Genomic DNA, 26051 nt, shown 5'->3' on the forward strand with positions numbered 1-26051 from the left:
CTCATAAAGCCTCTTAATGTAACACCCAGTTTATAGAAAATTCGAGGGTTGGAAGAACATGTTAAATGACACCATGAGAATATAGTCAACTAAATATAGAAGGGCTGTCTACAGGGACAAACGACCTTTTTCTGTAGCAAGTGAATAACGAGAGATTTAAAAAAGAAAAAAGGCAGGGGAGACCTGTTAACCAAGTAAAGGAGGCTTGGGAGACACATTACCCTAAGCAGTTGTGCACCTGCGTTCAATCCTGATTTGCAAAAAGCAATTATACAAAAATATTTTGAGGCCGTCAAGGAAATCTAAGTGTGGGATAGATAATTAGATGATATTAAGAATTACTTTTAATTTTGTTGGCTGCGATAATGATTGTGGTTATGATTTTTAAAAGTCCTTATCAGAGACACTGAAGTAGATACTAGTGAAATAAATGGTGTCTGCAATTTGCTTTACTTTCATTTAAAAAAAAGCTGTGAGGAGGGGTAGATGAAGTGAGCATAGAGAAAGCTGATGTTCACACTGGATAATGTGTTCCAGTCTTTTAGCTTCTATATGTCTGAAAATTTCATAATAAAAAGTTAAAAATGCTGAAATTGGTTTACTGGTGGCATTTAAACACTTCACTTTAAATAGTGAGAACAAATACAGAACTCTCCAGGCTGGTAGAACCTCAGCTTTTGGAAAATTGCCTTTTGGCTTATCTGCATATTTGGTCTGGTTGGTTTCTTGGCAAATTAGTATTTACATTAACTTCATGTTATTCCTCATCCTGAAGTCCCCAGGAGCCCTCAAATAAACCAAGAGAAGTCATAATTACAGATACTTAGAGAGTTAACGCTATGGATAATTGCTAATCAGTAGGCTGTTCATACCAATAAACAGGCAGAAGAGGGGGTTTGGGGAAGATTGTCAGTGAATGGAAATAAATTAAGTCAGGAGGAGAATAATTTGTGTGCTTGACTGAGTTGGCTTGTAGAAGTGTATGTAAATAGCACTCTGGTCATGATCGCTAAAGGTGGTCTCTTCTACTGGTGTAGAATCTGGGGTTCTCCCACCACGCCTTAAATGAACATAGCGCCGTAGAGTGTGGGGTTGAACTTTTCTCTCTCTCTCTCTCTGCCTTGATGGAGTCATTTGACTTCAGTTTGTTGCCATCTCTCTGTAGATGATTGCCAAATTGGTATCCTTGGCCCAAATGACTCAGTTGGGCGCTAGAATCACATTTCCCTCCACCTGGACTTGGTTCCCTGCCTTCCTCGCCAGCCTCGCCCGAGGCTCCCCATGCTGGCTGAGCACCATTCACACCAGCTCTTGGTTCCCTGCCTTCCTCACCAGCCTCGCCTGAGGCTCCCCATGCTGGCTGAGCACCATTCACACCAGCTCTTGGTGCTCTGCCTTGGGCGCCATTCTCGCCAGCCCTGCCTTAGCCATGTCCTTAGCCGTCTTCTCAATTTATAATGATTGTCTCCTCTTCTCCACTGTGAGGCCCCCAAGCAGGACACCTTTCTGTCTTGGTTGACACTTCACACCCTGCACTTTGCTTCCATTGTCAGTAGACATTTGTTGGATTTACAAGTGAATGATGAATGAATGAATGGACACGTCTGGCTCTGGGCTAAACCTGGGAGACAGACGTGAACGATACAGTTTTTTCCTCCAAGCATCTTGGTCATTGGCTCGGGGAGGGAGATGAGTAAGCCAAAAGTTACAGTTTTAAGTTGTATGAGAAAAGCACACAGAGGTTCTGGAAGTGATGGGAACAAGAAGTCTGGGAGCATGATTGGAGTTAGGGAAAGGAGGAGGGATGGGTATTTGTAGGCGAGGAACCAGCCTTTCCAGAAGCAGGGCGGTCAGAGAAAACTTTGCATGGTGGGAGTGTGTGGGCTGGCTGTCAGGGAGGTGACACCAGCAGGACAGGATGTGACCGGAAGATGAGGGCTCTTGTGTCACAGCTGAGGACTGTGGATTTCCGAAGGCTGTTAGGAACCCTTGGAGGATCTTAAGACTGGAATGTCGTGGACGGATTATTTCTCTGCTTGCTTTAGAGAAACCTCAGATGCACAGAAATGGAAGGATTGGATCTGTGTGTTAGAACACCTTCCAGATGGGTTGAAGGTGCTAGGAGAGGCTTCAGGAATTTAGGGTGGGTTGTGGCTGGTGGGGAGAGACCACAGCCCTGATGGATTTCCCTGGGCAGGAGCACACTTCTGATCAGGCTGAATTTCCTGACGATTACAGCATTTTTTAGCATGGCTCCTCTTGGGCCTAGAGCCCTAGGGGCTGGGGCACATGGGAAGCAGGTAGTCACACAGCTCTCGGGAGGCTGTGATGAACAGGAAATTGTCACGTTGGGGGTGTTCACCCTTACTGGGCCACCACTCCTTGTACTGGTGGTGTGTGACACCACTCAGGAAGCACTTGTCACCGCAGCCGCTTCTTTGCCATCAGAGGGATGTTAAAGGATCCTCTGGGTTCTCCTGGTTCTTGAACCAAACTCAGGGTGAGCAAGGAAGCAGCTTTTGTGTCCAGGATGTCAGAACATCCCTGCCTCCTGTGCTGTCCAGGCCCTTGGAAAGCCCGTCTCCTCACAGAGGCTGATGATGATCAAGCAGTGATTAAGGGCCCAGACTTCAGTGTGGCAGGGCTTGAAGGATTTGAGAGTGAATTACAAGATCCTGACTGTGAGAAGGACTTATTAATATCCAAAGAGGGAGGATCAGGTTTTCTTAGGGGCCTGTTAGGTACCTTTTAGATACCCAGGGCTTCCCAGGTGGCTCAGTGGTAAAGAAACCGTCCGCCAATGCAGGAGACACGGGTTCGATCCCTGGGTCAGAAAGATCTCCTGGAGAAGGAAATGACAATCCTCTCTATTATTCTTGCGTGCGAAATCCCATGGACAGAGGAGTCTGGTGATCTACCATCTGTGGGGTTGCAAAGAATCAGACACGCCTGAGCACACATGCATTAGATAACCAGGTGGAATAGTCTGTAGCGGGCAGTTGAATCTGTGACTCAGAATTGCTTTGGACTGACTCTTCTTTCCTGCCCCATCCATGTCATCAGTAACTAACTTTATTACTGGCCTTCTGTGCAGTCTGTCCTGTAACTTCTCTTGCATTCTCATCTGTCACACAGTCCTCTCTCCTGGCCCCGTCGGCTGTGTACCTGTGGGTGCGATTGAAGTTTTGTGCTTCTCTCTGCTCTGCCAGGCTTTTTTTTTCTTTTCTTCTGCAGGGTAATTTTGATAAGAAGCCCACTTTGCTACAAATATCCAGTGGCTCCCCCATTGTTCACTGACATTCTCACGCTCTTCAGCCAACTTTCCTAGTGTTCTCTCCAACCAAGCGGAGCCACTACTGTTTGTTACGCAAACACACCCCACATTGTCCAGACGTGGAGCCTTTGTCCGTGCTGCCACTTCCAGCCAGCGTGGCCCCCCACTCTCTCTCTTAGGCCTCTGGCTCCCTTGATATAAAGTCAAAACTCAGCTTAGAGGTGAATTAAGGTACTGAGCATAAGCTCTTGACTGTTGGGAGGGGAGCCACCCAGGAGGCAGATGTGTCTCCTGGTCACTTTGTTTCAGACATGTGTGTTTGCGCGGAGACTGATGGCCTCGGGCTCCCATGTTTGGGGGTGAAGTGCCTTCTCATGCTTAGTCACAGGACGTCGTGTGCCATTCCAGCTCTGAGTGAAATTGGAGATGGAAGATTATCTTGAAGCTGATGGTGTCCTTTTCCCTGTTGTTCTGGGACTGTGTTTTGAATTAAATTATTTTAGAAACAGATGGCCGACTGAGAGTTTTTTCGCCTTTGTTCTTAGTGAATTGAGTATTTAGTTGAGTTTGTTTTGGTTACTTAAAGTGCTGACAGCCTTGCTTTCCAGGTTGGTAAAAGAGGATTGCATTTTATTTAGGAAAAAGATAAAGTGCGACAGAACATCTCCCAACAAATATTCAAACATGCTTTGAATTAAATCAACATTTTAATATCCTTACCTCCTCAAATAAAAAAATCGTGCACAGATAGAGAGAGGCCCAGATCCCAATGGGAAGCTATCCTGGTGTTTCAATGATAATAGTATGCGTGTGGAAAAGCTTCATGGGCCCATTATTTCAGGACTGTATGGTTGCAGTTGTTGTTTTCTGAAGTTGCTCGTTAGTTCTTTTCCTGTTTCAGTGATGTCACTAATTGTTATCTGTATCTCCATCTCTTGAGGAAGAAGGGGAAGATGTGACTAATTACAGCAGATTTCTTCTAGGGAGCTGAGCAAGTTTGATACAGAACGGAACCCAGTTCTGTTATCTGTGGAAGGTTCTGGAGCTGTCGTCTCCCTCTCTGACCAGGATTGTATTATGCCAGTGCTGTGCTTTTTATTAGCTTTTATTTTTCCAGTTAAAACTGAAGCCCCCACCTCTGATGTAGTAGCCATGTGCCAGTTTGGGGACCACTCTTTCCCTTTCTGGGGAATCCATATTATGTCCAAGGTCCAAAGGCTGCAGGGTTGACTGGCAGTGTGGCATGTGACCTGGGTGAGGCTAGTGGGGCACTCCTGGCTGGACTCTGAGCTTTGCAGGAGTGAGGTCACGAAGCAAAGGCCCAGAGGGTCCCCTGACGGCTGTGCCGGTCGTGGTTCCGGCCGGGCGGTGTCAGCTGACTCTCCTTGCAGAGACCCCAGCCGGCTCCCTCACTGTCGGCATCACTGGTCTCTTGACTGTGTTCTGAGCCTGAGCCACCTTGTTCGTTCCGTAGACCCTCTGGTGTCTTCCCACTGAATCCCTTCGTGCTTGTGTGGCCAGAGCTGTTTCCACTGTGAACAACAGAGAACCCTGACTGAGTAACCCTCACAAGCAAGCAGGCAAGTATAGGGTTACATGTCAGGCCTGGACAGGGGAAGCCCACGCTTTCACACCCATTTTCAGGAACGTTGTATCTCATGAGGAGAGGAGGGAGCCAAGACCCAGGGATGTGTGAGTTACTCAGGGCCGGCAGCCCCTGGGCCCGTGGTGGCCCGGGGCCGGGCCTCAGGCCCACAGGTTTCCTGTCGTCTCTACTCTATCACAGAGCCTTTTGCTTGAGCCAGGAATGAATGGTGTTGTCTTGGTCACTTGAGCCGCCCTGGCAAAACGTCAGACTGTGTGACATCAACAGGAATTGGCTTCCTTCTAGCTCTGAGGCTGGGGTCCACGATTGAGGTGCCGACAGGGCTGGTGTCTGTCGAGGCGCCACGCCTGTGCTTACAGATGCTGCCTTCTCACTGTGTCCTCATGTGGCCTTTCCTCCGTGCCCGGGCACCCAGGGCTGGTGAGCTCTGGTTTCCCTCTTCTTATAAAGGGTCCTGTTCTGTCAGATCAGGAAGGACGCTACCCTCATGACTGCCTTTAACCTCCATCACCTCCCTAAAGGCCCCATCTCCAAACACCGTCACAGGAGGGTTAGGGCTTCAACACAGAGACCTGGGCAACACAGTTCAATTCATGACAGATGGGCACTATGGCGATTCAGGAAGTTTACTGGTGTTTGTGACTTAATAATAGTTGAGAAACAAAGGATATCAAAGGAAGATTTCTAAAAAGAGTTTTTATGTAGTGCTGAGGTCTTAAAATACCTGGATTGGCCAGCATGCTCAGTTGCTTCAGTCATGGCTGACTCTTTGCAACCCCATGGACTGTAGCCCACCAGGCTCTCTGTCCGTGGGATTCTCTGAGTAAGAATACTGGAGTGGACTGCCGTTTGCTTCTCCAGGGGATCTTCCTGACCCAGGTATTGGACCTGCATCTCTTATATCTCCTGCATTGGTAGTTGGATTCTTTACCACTTGTGCCACCTGAGGTCTTTAAAATACTGAGGACTGGCCAGCAGTTACTATTTATTCACCTCGAGCTTGAGTCTTTTCTGTGCAGAGAGCTCTTTGGTGATTGTTCTTTGGCTGAGCCCCCAGATCCAACCTGAAACGCTGAATCGGGAACCACAGTTTCCCAAACTGCATGGGACCTGTGAAGCCTGCCCTCTGGTTTCAGGCTGTAGCTCCCCCGACAGAGCCTGGCTATATCCTCTCATGTCTGTTTCAGCATCCTCCACTGACCTGGTTGCTGCCGTCCCCACCCTAGGGCAGAATCCCCTTCAGTACTCTCTAGCAAGTCTGTGCATCATGCCCTATCTGCACTCACCCTCTCTTCCAGGTGAGGGTCAAAGGCTGCTTCCCCTCTGGACCCCATTTCCTTCTCCCTTCCCAGCCCTCTGGGCTTTGCACCTTGTACTTCTTCCTCTCTTGTGGGTTGTTCCGTCAGCATTGTTCCTAGTCTGGTCCTCACAAAGAAGGGTCTTTGTGCTTGGCATTAGTATTACCTGTGGTGTGGTTTTCAAAACACAGATTCCACCACAACAGGAACAGCAGCAAACACAGGTGCCCACACCGAGTCCTGAGCCCCAGGCCCAACCTACTGAGTGAGAACCCGACTTATTTTAGTTTTTATTTGGAAAGCATCTTAGACATCAAGCAAAGCTGCGAAATTAACAGGGTTCTCATGAGCCCCTTTACTCAGCATCTGCTCTTGGCCCTGGTTAACCTGTTCTTCACGCTGTAGTAGGAGGGACTTTTAGATCATTATTCTGATCGTGTCATTCTTGCTTTATGCTTTTAAAGGATATCACGATGGCTTTTACTCTAGGGAGGGATTTAAGCTTTCCATCTTAAGACACAGACACACAAATCTCAAACAATTACAGAAAAGATTGATAAATTTAACCACATTAAAACTGATCATTTCTGTTCATCAAAAGACCACATAAAACTCAGATGTTCTTTATGTTACTATATATATGTGACCTGATAAATTCGTCTTTATAAGTAGTATTTCTTATCTACTAGATATTTGGTAATAACAACAGTACCACTTGGAGGAGAGAGTAGAAGATAGGTAGCTGGTAGAAGGTATTAATAGACAGTTGGGGTTGGAGAAAGAAAGAGAAGAGGCATACTCTTCTAAACCAGGGAGAGAAAAACGAAAGGTAGGAAAAGGAGGAGGATGGTTTTAAGAACAGCACTAAAATCCCTCTTAGGAAAGCCTAAGAAGTAGGTAAAAGGTGCTGAAGATTTGCCACATTGGGTATTGGTTTAATTATCTGACTGCTTTTGTATTTAAACACCTAGAGATTCTAGCAGGCTCTTGTTTTGTGGCAGACTTAATAGCCATGAAGTGGAGATGACTCACCCTGCTTTGCAAACTCCACAGTTCAGCAGAGAAGCTAAAGTAATGGTTCTATTTGGATGAAAGCTCTTTAGAGGTTTTTGATGTTGCTGTCCCTTGGGTTTTCCAGGCCAGCCCTCAGAGGATGTTTTGTTTTCTGAGCGCCCGTGCCTGCAGCTGTGAGCTGCCCCGCGTGGACGGTGGGACCTCACAGCTCAGTGTGCCTTGGCATAGGTTTCAGGGGCACAGAATTTAGCATGTACTTTCAATTCATTTATAACACAACTTAGCGTGTTTTTCAATGTAATGTATTCACTAGCAGCCTTAATGAAATAGGCTGATTTGCCTCAGCCTGGTGTGGTGTGAAGAGCATTCAACCAGTGAGGGCTTAGGAACCTGCCTTTCTAGGCTGGCTCTGCCCTGATGCTATTTTGAGCAAGTCAGCTTAAACCCTGAGCCTCATTTGCCATGTGAGGGGGTTGCCAAGGTCTTAAAGGATCCATTCAGCTTGAAAAGTCCATGATGCCATGTTTGACTAGTGTATTTAGGGAAGGTTTCCAGATGGAAAAATACAACTTTCAAAAAGGATAAATACCAGATTATGCATGTGTGAATGAGACCAGCAACTTCCTATAGACAGGCAGCTCACACATGAGTTTTAAAAAAGTTTTATTTTTTAAAATATTATTTATTTGTTTGTTTTGTTTTTTTGGCCATACTGTGCAGCTTGTGGTATCTTAGTTGCTTGACCAGGGATTGAACCCAGGCCCTCAGCAGTGAAAGCATGAAGTCCTGACTAACTGTTGGGTCACCAGGGAATTCCCAAGATTTTATTTTATTTTATTTTTTTAAAGAACAGTTTTAGGTTCATTCAGTTAGCAAAATTGAGAGGAAGGTAGAGAGATTTCCCATATACTCCCTGCCCCCACCCACGCATAGCCTTCCCCATTGTTAACATCCCCCACCAGACGGTACATTTGTTCCAGTTAATGAGCCTACACTGACACAGCATTGTCACCCAAAGGCTAGTTCCCTTTGGGGTTCTCCTTTGATGTGCTTTCTATGGGTTTGCATTGTGAATTTTCATCACTATGAATCTGCGTGGCACTTGGGCAGTTTCTGCTCTGTTCCATGCAGCTTGGCAGGGACCTACAAAGGAGAAGTGGGTGCAAGGTACGTTGTACCGTCTACACAGGAGAAAGTGGCTCAGTACTTGTTACTCAGGGTGTGGGTGGGTCTGGCCCCACCTGGGCGCCATGCAGAAGCTCAGCGGGCCCTCTCCTGCCCCGGCCCTGCCTGACAGTGCCTATATCTTAACAAGATCCCCCATCACGCGTGTAATCATCCCCATTCCTTTCTCCGTGTTGTTCAAGAGAAAACCTTACACTCTAGTGTGAACTTGAGAGCTTGAAAATTGATCTCCAGGGCTTGAAATTAGAGTCTTGGAAGCCTTTTCTACTGGGAGAGACTCACCTGGGTTTTCTAACCTCTTCCTGAATTAACTACAGAAGTGATTCCCATGGCATTTCAGCGGCTGTCTCTTTAGAGCTGATTTCTTTCTCCTGGGACTTGGCCAAAAGGAGGGGGGAGAAAGCACCACGGCTTGGCTCACCTCACAGTTCTTAATAGGAAGTTTTTGTTCCTCTGTTTTACTAGCCAGGAGAATTTTTCATTCTTTTGATCACTTTGCCTTCCCTGTTCCCTGTCCTTTGTAGGCAGAATTGATTGAATTCTAAGTTGCATCAGATACTTGGGCTCATAAATTAGCCACTAAATGCTTCTCTCTTTGCTGTTTTTTCTCTTGCAGTTTTCCAGTGCACTTATGAGTATATTTCTGATTCGATTAAGAAGGGATCTTGCTTTTTCTTCAGGTCTTCTATTTCAAAATAAATCATGGCAGAGTTTTCAAACACATAAAATAATTTATTCTTAGGAAAACTTTTAAATCTATGTGCTGCATAGTTGCACATATTGTTATTTTATTACCTCTCAAATGTATCACTTCTGAGAGCAGCTGCTACTTTACTGTATTTGTAGTAAGTACCACCTTTACTTTTATCCATGCTTGGAATGTGGCAGGTAAATAGTAAAAGCATATAGACCAGAAATGCCAGAGCCTAGCTGTATGGAAGGCAACAGATGCCTAATAAATATTGCTATGAAACAACCTAAAGTCTCTGAGAAACAGTTTTCTTCTTTAATTATCTACTCATTTTTAAAAGTCATATTCCACAGAAAGTGAGCAGCTTTAAAGTAAGCAGCTTCTGTCTGGTAATAAATTTTTAACTTTCAGATGCTAATGGAACCAGCTAGAAATAGTTCATCTATATAAATTTATGATTGAATATAATTTACAAATTTTAGTGTGTACACAGAAGATCTATTCAGTTTTGTCTAAATGCTGCTCTTTCGACTTCTATGCCATGTAACAAGCTATCTTAATTCTGTATTAGGTCTCTTGTAACCTTACAGATTAGGTAGTATTTTTATTGTTCATTTATAACATCAGTGCTTGTTTAGATTTAACCACATTTTATCATTCCTTTATTCTCTGTTTATCCTCAGATCTTCCCTCCAGGATAATCACCTTTTCTTTTGATGTATATCCTTGTTTAGAGAGACTCTTCTATTGGTCTTCTGTTAGTATAACCACTTTTTAAAAAAATCTGAAACTGTCCTTATTTTTAAAAATAGAGAGTACTGCTGGTTATTCAAGTCTAGATGTCAGATATTTTCTCTCAGCATATTGAAGATGTTATTGTCTCACTGTTAGTTGGCTCCTAGTTCTGTGAAGTAGTTACCCGATGGTTAATTGCCATTCCTTTTCTCTGACTACCTGCACAATTATTATTATTAATTTATTTTTTTGGTCTTTGGTGTCCTATGGTATCATCACGTGTGTCGGTATGGGTTTTTCTTTTTTTTTTTTTAAATTCACCTGCTTTGTGATTCTTTGTCTTCCTGAATTGAAGGATTCATGTCTCTTTTTTCTAGCACTATCTCTTTTAATATTGCCTCCACCCAGTTCCCTCCATTCCTTCTTTTAAAACTTTAATCCAATGTGTGTTGTACTATCTCATTTTGCCTTCTGTATGTTCTTCGCTGCCTTCTTTTGTATTTCTCCTTGTTTTGTTTCTCTGTGCTCCATTCTGAATAATTTCCAGGTCTGTTCCCCAGTTCACTAAATCTTCAGCTATGTCTAAGTTGCTGTTTGCTGTGTATTTTATATTGTATATTGAGTTTAAAGGGCTTCCCTGATGGCTCAGTTGGTAAAGAATCTGCCTGCAATGCAGAAGATCCTGGTTTGATTCCTGGGTCGGAAAGATCCACTGGAAAAGAGATAGGCTACCCACTCCAGTATTCTTGGGCTTCTCTTGTGGCTCAGCTGGTAAAGAATCTGCCTATTGCAGACCTGGGTTTGATCCCTGGGTTGGGAAGACCCCTGGAGAAGGGAATGGCTACCTAGTCCAGTATTCTGGCCTGGAGAATTCCATGGACTGTATAGTCCATGGGGTTGCAAAGAGTCGGACACGACTGAGCGACTTTCACTTTCGACTTATTGAGCTGTTAGTATAAGTCACTCACTGTGCTAGGCACTAGGGAGAGAGATCAATAGTTTCTGTCCTCCAAATGCTCAGAGTGTAATGAGCAGACATTTCATTTCAGCGGGACACGATCAGGGATGTGACAGGTAGGGAGAGACACTCACCCGCCTTTGGAGCATCGAGGAGGGAGGTGATGCCTGGGCTGCATCTGCAGGGCTGGTAGAAATAATCCAGGTGGAGAGCAGAGGGAGCGCATCCCAGGCAGCGAAGGAGAGGGATGTGCAGATCACTGAGCCACAGAGGATCTGGGCTTAGGGAACTGCAGGTAGCTCATTGAGCCAGAGTGTAGTTGGGATGGTGTGAGAGTAGAGCTGGGAAGGATGAGAAGTGAGCCTGGAGGTAGTCTGCAGCCTGGATGTGGAAGGTCCTATAACTAGGAAACTGCTGAACTCTCTTCCCTGCATAGCTGGTGGTGCTGTCAAAGTAGTCATGTTCATTTCTCATTAGAGCCAACTCTTCTGAAAGAATAGGAAAACGGGCTTGGGCATCAAGGCAGGCTTCTACTAAGATTCCAGCTCCACCTGCAGCTGGGTGGTCATGTAACTGATTGACTTACCTTCTCCGAACTTCTCTTTCTCAGTGATAAGTGAGAAGAGATGAGATGGCTCTGTACGTCCTCCTCTATTTATAGTATTCTGTGGTGGTGTGATAAGGCAGGAGGAACATGTCAATGTGTGTATATAGACAGACAACACAACATGCTTAAGTAAAAAGTGGTGCTCAAATTTATGAATGTTTGCTAGTAGTATGCTGACAGTTAACTGGCAAGTTCTGGCTTTCATTTGGTTGTTTTTGAACCGTGGATATTCAATGAGTGGGTATCTGTTGATGGAGAATATTTTCATATCTGAAACAAAATGTTATCAGTGTGACTTTTCATTGCCTTTCAACTGAACTCGGCTGTTATTTTCTTAGATGAGCTCCCTCTGGAACAGCACAATCTTTCTTTCTCCTCCGTGGAGCTCATGCCGAGGGAAAGTGCTGTGCCCAGCACTGCATACGTGGCCTTAACAGAAACCGCTCCAGGGTCCCTGCAAAGCAGTTCTCTCCACGTCACATCATCTCCATCCACCATGACTTTTGATACAGCCTTTTTTAACCAAGGAAAATGGACCCAAAGTACAGCAGATCCCAGCATCTTTGCGGAAAATTATGTGGCAGTGACGAGCAACGAGGTCCTAGATGACGATGAAATGGACAACTTCTTGCCAGAGACTTACTGGACCACCTCCCGTGTGGTTTCTCCGGTACGATACGTCACAGTCAGTCCTCCAGAGCCGCCCAAAGAAACCTTAGAGTCCGTGCTGACTCCATCGTTACCCGTCATACCTTTACAAGATGAAGAAGTGACGTCAGCCTGGCTAAACACAGAGCAACAACCAACCACGCATGCTGAGCTCCCCGGGCATTTCAATGCTTTTCAGTCAGCTTTTCCCACTTCTGAGGGCATAATTCCAATGCCTAGTAGGAATTTGGTGTTTTATCCTTCTGATGCTTGTGGGCACGTGTCAAGCAGGACTTTGCCGGAGATCGTGGCTTCAGGAGCAGAGGGCTCAGGAACCCTCCTTCTTAGCTCGCAGTCTTCCGAGTCCTGGCCACCAGGTGATGATGTTACTCAGCAGCCATCTCCCCCGTCAGGGCAGGTCTCACCGTCTCCAGAGGATGCTCTGGCCACAGATACGGACAGGTACCCTGATGTCACCACTGCTTTGGGTCAGAGTCTAGACAAAACCGTCTCTCCAGGCACCGTCCTGCACCGTCCTGCAGCTCTGTCGCCGATGGTCCTTGCTTTCAGCAGCAGCAGTGCACGTTGGGCTTTGTTTCCAACTCCTCTGGCATCTGGATCCTTTTCTGCTCAATCAGCTGGTGTGTCACATAACCCCTTTCTTCCTGGCGACTCCAGTGAGGCATCAGAATTGCCTGGCCACTCAGTGGTCCCAAGTGGTGTGGGTGACTCTCATGTCTGGAGCCCGGTGTCTTCGTTCAGACCGTACACGTGGTGTGTGTCCTGTGCTGCGGTGTTGTCCCGGCCTGTGCTGTCAACGAGCCTCACGGAGAAGGACACGGGATCGGGCGATGGTGCTGAGACCCTGTCCCCCACCCCCTTGGAAGCCAGCAGCATCTCTCCATTGAGCAGTGTCGTCACGGACTTCTCTGAATTTGAGGAAGATTCTCAAGAATTTAATACACTTTTCCCCTCCAGGCCGATGGTTCCTCTCTCTTCTCCATCCGGGGAAATCTCAGCCACCAGCATCAGTGTTGCAGCCGAGGGGGAGATGAGCAGTGTTGTAACTGCGCAGGTGTACCCTCCCCACGGCCACCCCTCGGTGCCTGTGTCACCTGATGCTGCTCTGGGCTCCGCCTCTGTCGCTCAAGTGATGCCGTCCAGCGTGACAGCCGTGCCATCCTCGGTCACCCCCGGGGTCCTTCTCGACTCTTCTTACCCCATCACAGCAAACAGAAACACACCGTCGCTCGCCGTCAGCGGACCAGGTCTTTTTACATCTTACAGTTTGGACCCGCCGGCAGAGTCTTCACTTTTCCCGGATCGAGAACCTGTCAATTTTTCCCAACTTGAAACTGCAAGTATTTGGGGTTCTGCATCCAGCTTTTTCTCTACTCCACCGCTGGAATACAGCAGCAGCGTCCCTCCATCTTCGGAAGTATTTGCTTCTCCATCTCTGAGGTCAAGGGATCTGTCTACCTTTGTTTCTCAGGCGTTTTCCAGCTTGGTTGAGACACCTACATTGAGTGACGCAATCAATTCTCAGTCACCGCAGCCCTCTGTTCCCGGTTCCACAAACCTGGAGTTTTCTCAGCCCTGGCCAAGCTCAGACTTTCTTTTAAGCACGTTCACTCTTCTCCCTGGTTACTCTGCAATGTCACGACACTCCAGCTTCCCCTCTGATTCCCTGAAGTTTTCTGAAGCGCCCACAGTGTTGCTTACAGACACTGAAGCTCATTTTACCTCAGCTTTCACTGAAACTACCTCCTCTGTTGAGTCTTCACTCACGTCCCGTGAATCTGCAGTCACCACCCTGGTGCCCTCCATCTCCGAGCCCGTTTTGACTGCTGACTCTCACTTCATGTCACTTTGGACTGCTGTTCCTACTTCCCCTGTTCTAACTGAACCTTCTCTCTTTTCAACCCCGGCACCTTCTGGTGATCTCAGTGCTGTAAACGATCACATGTCTGTCTTACCCTCTTTCTCGGAAGTCACCCCTGCCAGCACAGTGCTGGTCACTGCCGGGCACCTGCCGTCAGCATCCTCGTCTGTTTCTGACGTGACCCCCTCGCCTCTGCCTGCAGAGCCTGCAGGTGGTTCGCATGGGCCGTCCTTCACACCCGCGGATCTACCAAGGAACACCTCCACTGAACCAAGCATATCTGATACCAGTGGTGCCCCTGAGAATTCTGGCCACACCACCCTGAACAGCAGAACTGCCAGTCAGGATCTCCACGAGGGCGGCACAGTTCTCCCCGCACTGTCCCTTCATCCTGTGAGCACCCCCACTCCCGAAGCATCAGTTCATACTCCAGCGCTGGTCACCACCAAGTCGCCATACGTGTGTGATATTACAGTTCCTGATGCCTATTTGATCACAACTGGTAAGCCCCTGCTTCACGTCCCTTCTCTCAGTTGGGGTGATCTTCCAAAGGTGCTGATACGAAACGCGTATATGATGTGCAGCTTTGGGGCAGAGTATAAGGTCTGGATCCAGACAACTCCTCACTGCTCTACCAGCTCCCGTGAGTTCTCCAGACAGTTAGCTTCTCTAAGCCTCAGTTTCCACAACTGTTAAACAGGGAGGATGGTGGCACTTAACTTTTTTGGGTTGTTATAGAGATTTCAATGCGGTAATGCATATAAAATACTTAACCTAGTGCCTGGCTTATCTAGTAAGTGCCCGCAAAATATTACAGATTAGCAGCAATGAAAACAGATTTAGATGAGCCTTAGAAGTGTTTGCTGGGATCTTTGTCTTTGGAGTTCATAACCCGTTGGATACAGAGATGACACAGTTAAAGTAAAATGCCTTCATGTTTAGTTCAAGCAGTTAGTTGGACAAATGTGTAAGGGCCTCCACTGCAATTTCTTATTCATTTACTGTTCTCACTTTTCCTGGAAAAGAGGGGAAACTTTGTTTTTATATGAAAGTGTTAGTTACTCAGTGGTGTCTGACTCTTTGCGACCCCACAGACTAGCCTACCAGGCTCCTCTGCCCATAGAATTCTCTAGGCAAGAATGCTGGAGTGGGTAGCCATTCCCTTCTCCAGGGGATCTTCCTGAGCCAGGGATCGAATCCGGGTTTCCTGCGTTACAGGCAGATTCTTTAGCATCTGAGCCATCAGAGAAGCCAAGGAGAGCAACATGGGGTGACTTAGTATCCTCTGAACTGGGTCACAGACCTTGACCTTCTCCCCAGCCTGCTGTCTGAGTTACTGGCCAACAGGCAGCAGCTTCTCTTGCAGCTGCTTGGCTGTTTTAGCCGCAGGAACCCGGAGTACCCCGGATGTCATGTCTGAACAAGTCTGGCGACTGTGGTCTCCCATTAGACTGTCCCACTTTTCCTCTGAGAAGTGGCAAGTGTGCATCAAGCCAGTGTCCTGTTCATATGCACTGAAGTATAATGTGCGGTTGATCAGCAACCTGGTTCTGCATGTTGCTTGGGATGGGGATGAGGGATAGAAAGGAAGAAGATGGCAGGAGAGGAGGAGCAGGCAGGGAGCCGAGTGGTCAGGGAAGGTGGAACTGGGAGGAGGGAGGAGAACGCACTGGGTCTTTTTTCTCCACACTGAGACCAGGGGAGCCCTTGGGTCCTCTGCACGTTCATAATGACACTAACCTGCCTTGCAGTGCTGGCCCGCAGAGCCGTGCAGGAGTATATCATCACATCCATCAAAGAGGTGTTGAGGACCCACTTTAACCGCGTGGTGGAGCTCAAGGTGGGTCTGCATGGTGTGGAAATCTGGACGGGGAGCTTGGGTGGATTGCTCGTCTTAGTGGGAGCAGGACATTTGTTTTCCTCTTTCCCCCTCCCTCCTCCTGGTGCACACCTTCTTTTCCTTTGGATCACCCCTCAACCATCCGGTTCTCCAAGGAAGCCTTTCTGACCCCAGACGAGGCCAGGTTTAGTCCATCAGACGTGTTGGCAGAGTGGGAGCAAAGGGCTCTAAGACTCGAGTCTGGGGTGATGGCCTAAGGATCTTGCTTCCTTTGATTTACATGAAAGCGCTCGGATGAGAGTTTAGAGGGAATGTGTATGTATGTTTCTGTGCGTTGAGTGAGATGGGTTTCTAGGTGCTTTATGCTGGACGCCTGCTGGTGCCTCCTGTCCCCTGCTGAGCTCACAAAGCCACGTTCTAGGCTGGCGCCATCCTGAACGGAGCCGTGAGCCACGTGTGGCTGTTGAGCACGTGCAATGGGGCTTGTCCCGAGTGAGATGTGCTGTCAATGCAAAATAAACACCAGATTTCAGAGACTCAGTGCAAAAGGGAATGCAAAATATCTCATTAATCATGTTTTTGCATTGCCTACAATTGAGATGATATTTCATATATGGTTTAAGTAAAATGTTTTAAAAATTAATTTCACCTGTTTATATTTTTAAATGTGGCTACTAGAAGTTTAAAAATTACATATGTGGCTCACATATTTCTTGTGGATAGCTCTGCTTAATAGAGTCAGTGCTCCTTTTTATGTGGGTTAAATACAATAAAACACCTTGAATTTTTCTGAATTCCTTATTTGGTTCCTGTTATTGACTATTCTTCTTTTTCACAGTCCTTGCTCTTGTAATTTTGTGCTTTTGTTGAGAAATTTGATGGATATGTGAATAATTAAAATAAATTAAAATAAAATTTTAATTATCTCTGAAGCCATACCCCTTCATTTAAAATTATTTTTTTAACTTTGTTATTTTTCTACTCAATACAACTTCCTTTAGTTTGGGTAATGTTACCCTCAAATTTTCTAATTAATGTCTTTTGTCTTTATTTTTATAGGTTTATGAGCTATTTGCTGACTTCACTTTTCTGGTAACATCTGGTCCCTTCGTTTACACGGCAATATCTGTCATCAATGTACTTATAAATAGTAAACTTGTACGAGACCAAACTCCTTTAATCTTGGCTGTGAAACCTTCCTTCCTTGTGCCAGAGTCCAGGTTCCAAGTTCAAACAGGTAAGAAGACTTAAGTATAGTTGTTCTGATTTGTAAATAGAATTTCATTTCACTTTTTTATGTTTTAAAATAGTTTGGGGAGGATTGTGTCAAAACTTGTTATTCAGAATTTCAAAAAACTTTATAATGATGGCGAATTTCCAGCTTATATAAAAGTGCACAGAATAATATAATGAACCCCTAGTTACTCATTGTATGGCTTCAACAATTGGTGGCTCAGACAGTAAAGAGTCCGCCTGCAATGCAGGAGACCTGGGTTCAAGCCCTGGATTGGGAAGCTCCTGGGTTGTGAAGATCCCCTGGAGGAGGGCATGACAACGCGCTCTAGTATTCTGGCCTGGAGAATCCCCAGGGACAAAGGAACAGTCCCCAGGGTTGCAAAGAGTCAGACGCAACTGAGTGACTAACACACAACAGTTTTCAACTCCTAGCCAGTTTTGTTACATCTTTGTCCCCAGATAAACCCCCTCCTCTCACGTTATTTTGATATGGCCTCTTGTCATTTCATTCATAAATATTTCAGCCTGTGCCTCTAAAATATAAGACTATTAAACATATATGCACACACATAAAACATACACATGCATACATACACACTTCTATTCACAATATCATTGTCACACCCCCTGAAATTAACAGTAATTCATTAATGTCATTTAAATTTTTATTATGGACTTTTAAAAACATACAGAAGTAGAAAGAATACTGTAGTTAGCCCACATCTGTGCATACAAACATTTTTCCAATTTTGTTTATCTCACAGAGACTTTTTTGAGGAAGCTAGAGTGTTTTAAAACAATATCAGATACCATGTCATTTCACCCATACATACTTAAGAATTCATCACTAGTGAATTTATTTATATTTCAAATGTTTCGGTGTTGTATCTTTTGATGCCCCAGTTATTATCTTAGATATTTTCCATTTTAAAATGGTATGAGTCACCTTCACATTGCATGTAGTCCTTTGGTACAGTTGGCTTTCCACATTTCCGTGATATGATATATGTAAATAAAACATCATGGACTCTTGTATACTGTTGGTGGGAATGTAAATTGGTGCAGCCACTACAGAAAACAGTATGGAGGTTTCTCAAAAAACTGAAAATAGAACTACCGTATGACCCAGCAGTTCCACTCTTGGATGTGTATCCAAAAAAATGAAAACACTAATTCAAAAAGACACATACACCTCAGTGTTCAGAGCAGCATTTTTTTCAATAACCCAAGACATAGAAGCACCCAAGTGCCTGTCAACAAATGAATGGATGAAGATGTGATATGTATGTGTGTGTGTATATATATATAATGGACTGTAACCTGCCAGGCTCCTCTGTCTGTGTGAATTTTCCGGCAAGAATATTGGAGTGGGTTGCCATTTATTCCTCCAGGGAGTCTTTCTGACCCAGGGTTTGAACCTGTGTCTCCTGTGTCTCCTGCATTGGCAGGTAGATTCTTTACTGTTGAGCCACCTGGGAATCCCTATATATTTATATACTATTTAGCCATAAAAAGGAATGAAAATTTTGCCATTTGCAAGAACATGGATGGACTTAGAGGGTATTATGCTAAGTGAAATTAAGTCAGACAGAGAAAGACAAATACTGTGTCTTTGTGAATAAAAGAGAAAAGAAATGGATTCATAGAGAACAAACTAGTGTTGACAAGCAGAGAGAACCAAGGGTGGGGACAATATAGATGTAAGAGATTAAGAGGCGCGAACTACTATATATAAAATAAATAAGCTACAAGGGTATATTGTATAACACAGGGAATATAGCTAGTATTTTATAACTATAAATGAAATATAACCTTTAAAAACTGTGAATCAGTACGTTGTACACTTGAAACTTACATAATCATGTACATCAACTATCCTTCAGTAAGATAATAATTTTATAGAACTTAACCGTGTACTATGGGACAGAGTTTGTTGATTTAGACACTGTTTTGTCCCTCTCCTCATTTTAAATACTGAAGAAATGCCTAGTTCAGGGGACTGTGTTGCTGTCCTTTTTTTCAGTACTCCAGTTTGTGCCTCAAAGTGTGGACACCGGCTTCTGCAACTTCACCCAGCGCATCGAGAAAGGCCTGATGATAGCTCTCTCAGAAGTGAGAAAACACCACCAGGGGAGGTATAACCTCACGGTGCAGGTGAGAACAGCCTTGAGTGCAGAACAAGATGCTTTATCTTTTAAAGAAGAACCCGTTTCTTAATGTTTAGTTTCAGACACACTTCACTCTTACTAATTCCCTCCAGCAGAGGAGATTCGGTTCTCATGGATTAGAGAGCATCTCTTTCCATGGCATTGAGCCCACAGAGCGTGAGTAGGCTAAGTATATTTGAAAGATTGCAGAGTGGTGCAATAACCAGGGAGCTCAGATATGGTGAGCTGAAGAGGGAGGAGCCTATGTGGGAAATGTAAGAATGTTCTAAAAAAGAACAGTATCAACTTAAATATCCAATGAGGGGAGTGCTTGAATACACTGGAGTTTCATTTTATGGAATACCATGAAATACAGTGCTTCACTGTATGAACAGAATATAGTACAAATCAAAGAACAGGCTTTGTACTACATGGAAACTGATGTTTTTACGTTTCTTTGATATTTATTTCTCCATATTCTTTGTTTTTTCTTTTTCAAATTCATGTTAAAAAGATCTTGGTGGTCCTGTATCCCCCATGCATATTTCTTACTTTTTCCATCTCTCTCTCTCTCTTTCAAATTTATTTATATATTTTTGGCTGTGTCAGGTCTTGGTTGCAGCATGCGGGGTCTTTTGTTGTGGCGTGCAGGCTCTTCATTGCGGCGTGAGGGCTTCTCTCTAGTTGTGGCACAGGCAGGCTCAGGAGTTGAGGCACACGGGCTTCATTGTCCTGTGACATGTGGGATCTTAGTTCCCCGACCAGGAATCAAACCCAAGTGCCCTGCATTGGAAGGTGGATTCTTAACCACTGGACCACCAGGGAAGTCCCTCTACCTGTTTTTGAAATTCCCTGCTTTTACAGATTTCTAAATCTTGTCCTCCTAGTTATTGATATCGTCTTCAGCTGTGTCTTCAGTCTTCAGTCTTCATTACGTTATTCATTTCCTCTATTGAATTTTCTTTTAGCTGTCATTTGTTTTTCATTGTTATTTGCTCTTTGTTTCATTGCAGGCTTCCTATAATAATGCAGGCTTGTCTTGAATGATGTTACAATAGTCCCTTGGAAGTTTCTGAGGATGTTAATTAGAATTTTTAATCAGTTGTCTTCCACGTCCTAAGTTTTCTCTGCATTCTTTGCCATTGTTCTGTGTTTATCTTGGGTCTTCACTTTCATGCTATTAGTTTTCTGTAAACATCTGCTGACTGTTAGTGGTTGTCTTTAGGAATGAGGAAGAAGGTGGTTTTAGGACCTTGTTCACCTTTCCCCTTCAGCTGTAGAGTCTGTGTCTACATCAGCCCTCTCTCCTGATAGGAGAGTTCACTGGAGCCCTGGGTACCAGGCAGTATGTGGTCAGGGGCAGGCAACCGTCGTATGAGATGAGGAGGTTGTATCCTGGGGATGGGGTGTGTTGATGTATTTTTTATGGCAGAACAGCTCCTTCTTTCATGCTTTTTCCTTCTTTGTCTCTTGTGTGCACTGTGGTTATTTTCATCCACCTTCCTGCTTAGAGGCTGCCCCACAACAGGTCTTGGGCCCTCTCAGACCAGGAGCTCATCTTCCTCAGGGAGCAGTTCTTCAGCTTCCTGGGGTGAAGCTGGGGCTGCTAGCCCTTCTGACTCGGCCTGGGTGTGACATGGGAAGGGAGAGGGGTGGGAGATACCTGAATCACCCAGTCTTTACCTAGTGACCCCACTGGCTGTCCTGCAGCCCACTCTGGTCTCAGTTCCTGCAGATCTCTGGGAGGAGGCCTCCTGGGGCCTCTGGAGGAGACCCTTCTCAGTCCACTGTGGTCTGTGCATGTGTGTGTTTTGGGGTCTTGGTTCCCTCTGTTCTGGTTTGTATCAACATGATTCCCACCCTGCCTCCAGCTTCCAGTAATTTGACAGAATCTCTGGTTTTCTTCTTTTCTCGGTGTCTTTGTAGATTTATTCCCCTTTGTTCATCTTATTATTATTTCAGTGCGATTTGGGGTGGGAACGAAATGGGGAGAAACTATAAATACATGTATGTGTTCAGTTCTCTACTTAATGTAAAAAATGTTTTCAATAAACTGAAGGTTTAAAATTATTACAAAAGGGAACCTGGTTGTGAAGCCAATTATTCTTCCTTTAAAAATATTCTTAAAAAAAAATTTGGTGAGGGAAATTGTGAGAGAGAAATCATAGTCAGGCCTTGAGCTAGAGGTTTTAATTTATCTTATTCCAATTGCTTTCTTTCAGATCTTGAATATCACTGTGGGATCTTCGAGGCTGGCTCCTCGCCGGGGCCCAGTGAACATCGTCTTTGCTGTCAGAGGCTCGCAGGGGTTTCTGAATGGATCTGAAGTGAGCGAGCTGCTCAGAAACCTGAGCGTGGTGGAGTTCAGTTTCTACCTGGGGTACCCGGTGCTGCAGATCGCTGAACGTGAGTGGTGCTCTCCCGGGAAATGTGGCTGCGAATGCTTGCGTTGGTGGACTTCTTCAAACAGAATAGCTAGAAGAAATCCAGAATATAAATCAGATAAAACTGGAGCTTCTCAGATCACGTGGGGGTGGGCCTCCAGAGCCCTCCTCTGCCCTGAGGCTTGCTTTGTTATTCTCTTCAGAGAGCCAAGGGTGCTATCCAAGATTATACCAGTCCTGGAAGAGGTGAAACCAGAGGGACCGAGTAACAAATCTGTGGTTACCAGGGCTGAAGGATGTGAAGAAAGCAGCTTGGAGTAGGGGGAGGGGGTAGTGATGAGAGTGTCTTGTATATTATGGTGGTGGTTACACACCTCTATGCACTTGTCAGAACCCATAAAACTATTAGGTTGGTGCAAAAGTAATTGCGGTTTTGCACTGTTGAACTTTGCCATTTGATATCGGAATACCTTCTTAAATAAATTTGGTTATGTTGTACATCGTTTTAATGCCCATTTCTCACTTTATGTTTTTTTTTGCTAGTGACTTGTTACTGGCTGTGTATTTTATATTTATTTTAGACTATGGAAATGATGTTAAACAAAAAGCAAATTCGAGTGATTTCCTTATTTGAGTTCAAAATGGGTTGTAAAGCAGAGACAACTCACAACATCAACAAAGCATTTGGCCAAAGAACTGCTAATGAATGTACAGAGCAGTGGTGGTTCAAGAAGTTTTGCAAAGGAGAGGAAAGCCTTGAAGATGAGGAACATAGTTCGGAAGTTGACAATGGCCAGTTGAGAGCCATCAACAAATCTGATCCTTTTCCAACTACACAAGAAGTTGCCGAAGAACTCAGCATCAACGATTTTATAGTCATTCGGTATTTGAAGCAAATTGGAAAGGTGGAAAAACTCGATAAGTGGGTGCCTTGTGAGCTGACTGAAAATTTTTAAAAAATTGTCATCTGAAGTGTCCTCTTATTCTAGACAACAACAGTGAACCATTTCTCAATCAGATTGTGTCGTGGGATGAAAAGTGGATTTTATACGACAACCAGCAATGACTAGGTCAGCAGTTGGACCAAGAAGAAGCTCCAAAGTACTTCCCAAAACCAGACTTGAACCAAAAAAGGTCATTGTCACTGTTTGGTGGTCTGCTGGTGGTCTGATCCACTACAGCTTTCTGAATCCTGGCGAAACCATTCCATCTGAGAAGTATGCTCAGCAAATTGATGAGATACCCTGAAAACTGCAACACCTGCAGCCAGCATTGGTCAACAGAAAGGGCCCAGTTCTTTTCCACAACAACACCTGACCACATGTCGCACAACCAATGTTTTAAAAGTTGAATGAATTGGGCTATGAAGTTTTGCCTCATCTGCCATGTTCACCTCACCTCTCGCCAACCGACTACCATTTCTTCAAGCATCCTGACAACTTTCTGCAGAGAAAATGCTTCCACCACTAGCAGGATGCAGAAAATGCTTTCCAAGAGTTCATCAGATCCTGAAGCATGGGTTTTCACACTACAGGAATAAACAAACTTATTTCTCATTGGCAAAGATGTATTGATTGTAATGATTCCTATTTTGATTAATAAAGATGTGTTTGAGACTAGTTATAATGAATTAAAAATCATGGTCCAAAACCGCAGTTATGCTTGCACCAACCTAAGTGAAGTGAAGTCGCTCAGTCGTGTCCGACTCTTTGTGACCCCATGGACTGTAGCCTACCAGGCTCCTCTGTCCATGGGATTTTCCAGGCAATAGTCCTGGACTGGCAGGGGATCTTCCCAACCCAGGGATCGAACCCGGGTCTCCTGCATTGTAGACAGACGCTTTACCGTCTGAGCCACCAGGGAAGTCCTAAATATACAGCACCAACCTACATATGCAGTAAAAAGACCAAGGTTTACTGTGTGTACATTTAAGAAGAAAAAAGAAACAGAAATGAAAACCACCAAAACCTTCCTTCCTGGAGGAAACAGTTCAGTTCACAGTACAAAGGGAGTGGAGTCAGGATAGGGGAAATATTTACTTCAAAAAAACAGTAGATTCCAGAGTTGAAGTTAAGGGGAAAGAAAGATATCAAATTCTTTTTCAGAATGGAACAGCCAAATGGCTTAATGATTATTACTGTGTTTTGTGTGTTAGTCACTCATTTGTGTCGACTCTTTGCAACCCCATGGACTGTAGCCTGCAAGGCTCCTCTGTCCATGGGATTGTCTAGGCAAGAGACTGGAGTGGGTAGCCATGCCGTCCTCCCGGAGATTTCCCGACCCAGGGATCGAACCCAGGTCTTCTGCATTGCAGGCATATTCCTTAGCATTTGAGCTACCTGGGAAGCCCTTATCGTATTTTAGTGTAGTGTTAATTAAATGAAAAAGAATAACTTGTAAAATGCAGAAGTAGACAGGGATGAAATTGTTATTTACGAATAGCAGCTTTCAGTGATATATTGTGCAGGTATGGATGAACTAATAGGTATGCCAGACATTGGGTCACTTTACCCTGGCTGAGTCACTGCTGGGAATTTCCAGGGCTCTGAGGAACACGGAGTGAAAGCTGGTTGCTCTGGAACTGTGACATTTCAAGGGGAGCTTATGGGTGAGCTCTGTGAAACAGTGTCTCATGATGTCGCCCTTTCTTTCCTTTTCTTCCTCTTTCTCCTAGAGGCTGATGTGCTCAGGACCCTGTCACTGTCTCTGCCTTCACCCCAGCCTGGCACTCTAGCCTTGCGCCCACAGACAGAGCTGATTAGTGAAGGAGAGATGGCATATTGTGACTTTATCCCTCGCTCCCTAGAACACTCACCTTTCTGACTGTTGCAAACTTTTTTTTTTAACAGATCTTTCTCCTTTTCTAACTCTTTCCTTCTTATAGCCTTCCAGTACCCGCAGCTCAACTTATCTCAGCTGTTGAAGTCCTCCTGGGTAAGAACAGGTATGTTTAACTTACATAATGTTTTGAGAAACTGTAAGAGGAAGAAGCCTGTGCTGGTATATTGAGAGGGACACTGCCTTTCCTGTTTCTGAGTCCTAAATTCAGGGCAACATGTACCTTAGATTCTTGGCAAAAGAATGAATGAGAAAAGGGATTCAGATTTGACCACGAGAATATGTCCCACTGAGTTATGGCACAGAAAGGATTGGCTTTCTTTAAAATTCATATGTCAAGTCCAGGACAAAGTCTAACAGGAATTGACAATCTTCTGACCAGAACAGGACAAGGTTCCAAAGCAAGGCTCTCTTCTTTTCCCCTAAAAGCCTCATATGTCTGGTTTGATAAGGACAAATAAGGTAACTTGGTGAGCAGTTAAGAAGCATGTTTTAAAGTCTTGTGGGCCTGGATCAGATATTCATAGCCGTGGAATTGCAAATAAAGGCTTTCTAACTTGGGACACAAAAGAGTAAAAGATGCCCAGCCTATGACAGTGTGGGAGCAGCCTGGTACCTCACTGGTCATGGAGGAAGCTTGCAAAGTGGGGATCATCACTATGGACAGGTTCCTGGGCCCTGAAAGTTCTTGTTGCTCATGTACAACATGATGTCTGATAAAGGCCCCACCTCTTTGCATGGTACAGTGGCCTTATTTTTGAAATAATTTTCCTAGTGGTTAAGTGACTTGCATGTGGTCCTATTTCAAAGGGGATGTGAGCCAGTTTTGGCTGAAAAACTCACTTTTTTCTTCTATACCATGCTGAGAAGCCGTTGTCTGTTTAGATAATCCAGATGTCTGAAGACAGGCCTCCTTATCTCAAGTCAGTTAATGAGTCTGAATCTTAAGATAGAATATGAGTTCAGACCATTTACAGAAATTTTGAAACAGTGCAGACAAAGCATTTGATCTTGTGTAGGAGCTCTTAGCTCCAAAGCCCCTGCATTGCTGAACTCCTGGAACTTCTGGCTACCAGTCTTTGTGAACTTTAGAGATAAGACCCATGACCTACCCTCCCTGAGGCTCTCTCACACCCCGTTCGTCTTCCCTCTTTCCCCCTTTAATGTCTCCTTCCTAGGGATTGGCGTTTTATAGTAAGCCTGTGTTAATTTCCTTTATACACACTCTTTCCTCTCCACTGTTAACTTGTTTGGGGGCCTGTGTGTGTTTCACCTTAAATGTAGTCCTCCTGGGTGTTGTTGAGAAGCAACTCCAGAATGAAGTGTTTCAAGCTGAGATGGAGCGCAAGCTGGCCCAGCTGCTCAGTGAAGTTTCCACCAGAAGGCGGATGTGGAGAAGGGCCACCATCACTGCTGGGAACAACATGGTGCAGGTAAGAAGGCCAGAGGAGGAGGGAGGGGAAGGAGAGAGCAGCCATCTAAAAATGGGCCATGTTTTCACGCAAATGGAAAATGCCAGGAGAAAAGTGTTGATAAATAGACTGATTGCTCTCTTAAGCAGCAGTGAATGTGTCAGGATTTTGGTTCCGCTAGAGTCTGGACAGATATTTCCCGAGTCCTTAATAAGTGGTCAGTGCAGCAAATGGCCTTGTGGGGACCACAGCAAAAGAATGTATAAGTGGATTGCCATTGGATGACCTGATTTTAT

The 26051-nt window shown here is 44.9% G+C and overlaps 1 protein-coding gene across 1 annotated transcript in view; it reads left to right on the forward strand.

Annotated features, from left to right (window-relative positions):
- Positions 1 to 26051, forward strand: part of KIAA1549 (KIAA1549 ortholog) — a 141756-nt gene that overhangs the window by 50918 nt on the left and 64787 nt on the right. The window contains exons 4-10 of the mRNA XM_027538424.1: positions 11707 to 14400; positions 15650 to 15738; positions 16798 to 16975; positions 18998 to 19128; positions 21344 to 21527; positions 24390 to 24449; positions 25628 to 25776. Of these exons, the coding sequence (XP_027394225.1) occupies positions 11707 to 14400; positions 15650 to 15738; positions 16798 to 16975; positions 18998 to 19128; positions 21344 to 21527; positions 24390 to 24449; positions 25628 to 25776 (3485 nt within the window). The remainder of the gene's footprint in view (positions 1 to 11706; positions 14401 to 15649; positions 15739 to 16797; positions 16976 to 18997; positions 19129 to 21343; positions 21528 to 24389; positions 24450 to 25627; positions 25777 to 26051) is intronic.

Source organism: Bos indicus x Bos taurus, chromosome 4 (assembly GCF_003369695.1).
Source record: "Bos indicus x Bos taurus breed Angus x Brahman F1 hybrid chromosome 4, Bos_hybrid_MaternalHap_v2.0, whole genome shotgun sequence".
NCBI classification, from domain to species: Eukaryota; Metazoa; Chordata; class Mammalia; order Artiodactyla; family Bovidae; genus Bos; species Bos indicus x Bos taurus.